This window comes from Carex rostrata, chromosome 18 (assembly GCF_964058835.1).
Source record: "Carex rostrata chromosome 18, lpCarRost1.2, whole genome shotgun sequence".
Taxonomy (NCBI): Eukaryota; Viridiplantae; Streptophyta; class Magnoliopsida; order Poales; family Cyperaceae; genus Carex; species Carex rostrata.
Window position 1 is genome coordinate 8206945 of NC_135935.1, and position 5324 is coordinate 8212268.

The 5324-nt window shown below is 35.9% G+C and overlaps 1 protein-coding gene across 1 annotated transcript; it reads right to left on the reverse strand.

Annotated features, from left to right (window-relative positions):
* Window positions 1-593: 593 nt before the first annotated feature.
* Window positions 594-5040, reverse strand: LOC144569145 (sulfite oxidase-like). Its single transcript, XM_078319344.1, has 12 exons — window positions 4891-5040; window positions 4366-4481; window positions 4005-4067; window positions 3698-3734; window positions 3514-3595; window positions 3165-3283; window positions 2715-2810; window positions 2273-2383; window positions 1888-1989; window positions 1746-1793; window positions 1073-1294; window positions 594-924 (listed from the first exon to the last, which is right to left on the reverse strand). The coding sequence occupies exons 1-12, from the start codon at window positions 4963-4965 to the stop codon at window positions 808-810; spliced, it is 1188 nt and encodes a 395-aa protein (XP_078175470.1). The 5' UTR covers window positions 4966-5040; the 3' UTR covers window positions 594-807.
* Window positions 5041-5324: the final 284 nt, after the last annotated feature.

Sequence of the window (5324 nt, forward strand, 5' to 3'; positions counted from 1 at the left end):
AAAATATAATTTTTAAACAAAAACCATTATATAAGATAGCTTTTGATATAGCTACGCTATTCATAATAGCTTTTTTTTAGCCTTTCCGTTATGACACGATAATTGCTATTTAAAACCTTGGTTTAAACTGAAACATATCTCAAGTCAAAACCTTGGTATGATTATCTAGTGTTGTCTGCGGAGTCCCCAACCTTACATTTATTTTCTTCCTTCCCTGTTACTGGGGGTGCACCTGAATTGGACGTCACAGACTCACAATATTTATTCTAAAGAAAATAAACACTATCAATGGTGATTTATGACTTCTAATATTAAATTTAATAAACTGTGGGGATAAAAATATTTAAATTTAATCCCGAAGTTAATATCACTAGTCCTTTGTTATGAAGTTTTGAATATAATTGTTAAATTAGATTCAATGGCATAAACAAATTGGAAAAAAAAAAACTTAATTAACTGCTATAATATTGTTGTTGTTATGTGTGAGACTCAAAACATAAATTCTCTTTTTCTTCAGGCGAAAGGATTTTTATCCAATTGTGTGTATACTTTCATGTGTCAGAATATAAAGAGATGAACAAACGAAGGGTTAGTAAACATGAACAAACGAAGCAGGCTTATTTAAAACTCATCTCATGTACTGGCAGTACTGTACTGCAAAGTGCAAACAATACTGGACTTTCTACAAGCACTGAAATGGCGACAAAAACAAATAAAAGAGAAACACTTCTGAGATTGCCACAATGCTACCACACTAAATATGTAGCTTATTATTTGTCAAAAACAGTTCCTGAGGAGTCTGTCAGCTCAGAGCTTAGCAGCATTGCTCCTAACATAGACATGATGCCATGAATTGTTGAGAATACCTCTCAGATTCCATATTGACATCACATTCTCTGGTTGCAGATTTGCACTCGAATCAACCTATCCATTTGAAACAAATATCGAGTTACAGAATAGAAATAAATCTCTTCTAAGCATATCACAAGTAATAAGTTTCGTCAATTCAACCAGTGAAATGTATAAATAAAAAAATAAATAAAAAAGGATTCCAAAGAATATTGGTGCATACCGCCTTGACAACAAGGTCAGCATTTTCTGATTGTAGGCTGACAACAGCCTCGAAGAGTACCCATCCCCACTTGTCACAGCTGATATCATCATCAGACACGTATGGCACGCCATTCTTCTGGTAGCGGTTCGCCTCAAACCAAGTCTTTCCTCCATCTATGGATACATCAACCCTCTCTATGCCCCTGCCCCCACCAGTTACAGCATAACCCGCAATCTTAATCTGCATCCATGCATCTATATTAGCATACCAGTTGGTTCAAAGAGATAAGACTAACCAATATGAAATCCAGCAAGATTCCTAATTTGGTTAAGGTATATCACTACCTTCCTCTGAAACTTATTGTCAGCATCAGTTTATTTAGTGCATTACAATATTTTTATTGCTTAATGTTACTGATCACTTGAGATTAAAAACTTTTCCCTATTAAGCTACTACTAAAAAACCATCTGCATAACTGCTTTCCCTCATTCAAAAGAGTGACCCTGAAAATAGAACAAAAAACAAATAATGACACTACCGAAGGCCAAGATTTTGAGTTCCAACCCACAAGGAAAGCTTACTTATTGCTTTATTCAGGTCAGGCAGGTGTCATATATTTTCAATAAGTATGATGTTGATACTTGTTTATATAACTTGGAAAGCTGAATTGAAATTTAACATCTGAACGAACCTTTCCTTGTTTAACTATATCCACATCTTGTAAGGAGCAGATTGCACTCTGTTAACAATTGTTGGGGGCACAAAAAAAACAATTCATTACATTCTCAAAACAATAGTAGTGATGGTACATCTCGTGTTTCATACACACAAACCTGAACAGGGAAGTCCATCTGAGGCTCTCGGGTTGACCAGTCAATGTTGTCCCAGTTGACCCATGGTGGGAACATCTTGTAATCCTTCTGCATGAAGAATCCCTGATTGAGAGAGAGAGAGATTAAAAGAACTGCCAAAAATCAAGCATTGAGATCTTGGTTTGTCGTATAACATAACAAAGTCCAAATAAAACTCAAGAAAGATTCATCTCATACCGGATAGGTAGTGGTCCACAAACCTATTTCCAAACAAAAAGGCCTAAGGTTTGTATGAGGACAGTATTGGTCGAAATCTTGCACAGGCCGCTATCTTGTACTGTCCCAGGTCCAAAAGAATTGTGGTGCTCCCACAAACACTGGCTATAATAGTCATTTTGATTCATACCTGGCTTTTTTGTTCAATTATGGTGATTCTATCAAGCCATTTAACAGATCTTGCACCAATTACACCCGGTACCACCACCCGCAATGGATACCCATGGTCACGGTTAAGTATCTGAAATAACATATACAAAAACTAACATGGTAAATAAAACTTAAAATGAGTAACTCAGGTGCAACTATTTGGAAGAAAAGGAAAAAGAAATCATAATTAGATGAGAAAGTACCATAAGTCAAGAAAATGCAAAATCATACCCCTGTTGTTGGTTGGATTGACACAAAAAGCAGTTCCCTAAGTAATTTCCTATTAAGGAAGATTTATATTTACATTTTTCTTAAAAAAAAACAATTTCAATTATTCCCATAAAAACCCACCGGACCAAAAATAACATTAAGTTTCTTTTCCCCAGTGACATGTTTTATTCACAAGTTCCATATTAATTTACCTCTCCATTCATTTCATATGCAAGCAAAACATCAGCCTCTGGACTAGTAGCTTGCGACAGTGGAATTGATGCTTTGTAAGGCCCACCATTCTCCTCCTAAAATGGAACAACAAATAATGGAAACTCACATTAGGAATTGATATTGTCTTCATAGGGGCAAACTACAAAGGGATGTTTCTCTCCAGGGCTCCAGGCCCTTCAAAGTCTCAAACTGATGGTAATAATAATATAATGAGCATAGCACTGGAAATGAGAAGTATTGGTAATGCATCTCACTGGATTTTTTAAACAGAAAAATCCCATATTTGTTCCTTCACTTCCCTTTAAATTATAATTTTCATAACAATTAACAGGTGCAGTTAGGCAGAACAGAAGTTTATCAAAGTTAATTAATAAACTAACTATGCACTTGTCAATGCTGATAAACTCAAAGTTAATTAATAAACTAACTATGCACTTGTCAATGCTGATAAACTCAACATGCTTCCCTCCTGATGATGTCACCGACGTGCACTTTGAGACACCTACCAATTCTAACACATCAGAGAGTTTTGCCCCTCCCCATATAGCTACAAGAAAAACGAAGATACACAAATTATAAGAAACTATCATAACATTATAAGCAATACTTTACCAGTGGAACATGATAGACGTACGATATTTTGTAGTTATTTTTTTCTAGTGGTGGACATGATCCTCATTATTTTTAAAGGGCTTCATAGAGCTGTTCAAGGTTTTGCAGCAGTATAACACCAAAAAAGAATGATGATACTAATCGAAGAAAAAACAAAGGATGTACCATTTCCTATGGCAGAGATGTCCCAGCCAACACCTCGCACCTTCAACTGCTGACTCATAGCCGTCCTTCTATTACCTGCACACTGCATGCAATAATAATTTAATTTGCTTCCGTTGTCAATTGTACTTTAAAAGTATACAAAAGGTATTCCAAGAAAAAAAAGTAATAATTAAATGAAGCTTACCTGTAGAGTAGCAGTGACATTGTACTTGGGAAGAAGCCTACAAGGTACAAGTAATACTTAGTTACTTTTAGTTAGGTTGTAAGCAACTCATAACTTAACTTTCTCGAAAGAAGCAACAATAACTATTTATTCAAGCTCAGGTAAATTAGGTGGATGTGCACCCCCATTAAAGACAGAGAAACAAACTTGCAGTAACTAGAACAAAGACCCTTTCAAATCAATGGCCTCAACAAGGCTACAGATACATAACAGGAATTCTTTTGAGGTTTTACATGAAAAATGAATTATAATGTTATTAATTTATTACCTGATTTGAGCCAAAGAAAGTTCTATAGGCTTCTCAAGTAGACCATCTATAGCCAGACTGTACCTGTTTACAAAAAAATTAGAAAGTAGAACAAACAAAATAATAATAAGACACTAAAAAAGTCCTCTGCAAACATATGCTAGCACGGTATTATAAGCATGTATCAAACTACTCCAATGAAAGTATCGGTATCTCATTGGCTAGATAAGTGAAGCACTACCTTTTTACTTCTGATTTTTGTTAGGTCCAGTCTAGTTAAGGCTTCAAAGTCAGAATCTTAACCAAATGACACCCGTTCACAAAAACACAAACTAATAAAAATAAAAAAGTGAACGGAGACTTGGAGATTAAAGTGCAAAACCTGCCATTGTCTTCAAACATAGGAATTGGGCCATGGTTTCTCTTAAAAAAATAGTCGACAGGGGTGATATATGAAGCAATCAGATCCTGACGAGTCGGCTCTGCATTGAATGGTTCCTACATTAAAATTTTTAAAGGATGCAAACTTCATATTAGTGAATATGTTGGAACCCCTAGTAGTATTAATACCAGCTAAAAGAAAGTAGAAAGCATAATATGGAAAGTGGTATTGTTCGTGTGTTGTAAAATATGATTTACAATTAGATTGAATTTATCCTTGCAAATTGAAGAATATAGACCACGAATTGAGATTTGCGTAAATCAGACTGTCACCTCTGCCACTCCTCTCCTAATCCCAATTACTGAAATTAACCTAAAATTTCCCTCCGTTTTGCCAAATTTACGCAGTGAAATTTGTGCGGAATATGACACAGGTTCAAATCGCAAGTATAATTCAAAAGAGAAGAAAGAATTGAATTAGAAACAAAAACTTATGTAAAACCGCCAAATCAACCTAGGCTCTAACCTTTGCATTGATGTTAAGAGATGGATGACGCGATGGCTCGCGAGAGTAATCCGACGGTGCGATAAACCCTGGCATGTTCTCTCTCTCTGCTTCTTCGACCAGATATAATATAAAGCTTTTTTTCAGCTTACATGTGTTAGTGGCTGGTGAGACGGGACAAGTATTACACAGTGGGTTCCAGCCGGATCAACTCAATCCAACGTTGGTGTCTATTGAAGATGCAAGGACCTTTATATAAGATTGGAACCGGATCCCCTGCCACTAGAATCACTACCGATTGGTTCCGGTTCCGGAGTGATTTTTATCATTTACATATTTCATCTCGGATTCACCTCATATTCATCTGGCAATGACTCTAGCGATAGAAATTTTCTAGATGCAGGAGATTCGGTCTCTATAAGATTCGTGCCAGGTTAAAAGAACTGTCCGGATCA

Coding starts and splice junctions, on each gene's coding strand:
- LOC144569145 (XM_078319344.1), bottom strand. CDS start 4,965: ATGCCAGGGTTTATCGCACCGTCGGATTACTCTCGCGAGCCATCGCGT. Junction 4,482..4,890: donor CTCTTAACATCAATGCAAAG/GTTAGAGCCTAG, acceptor ATTTTAATGTAG/GAACCATTCAATGCAGAGCC. Junction 4,068..4,365: donor ATGTTTGAAGACAATGGCAG/GTTTTGCACTTT, acceptor TTTTGTAAACAG/GTACAGTCTGGCTATAGATG.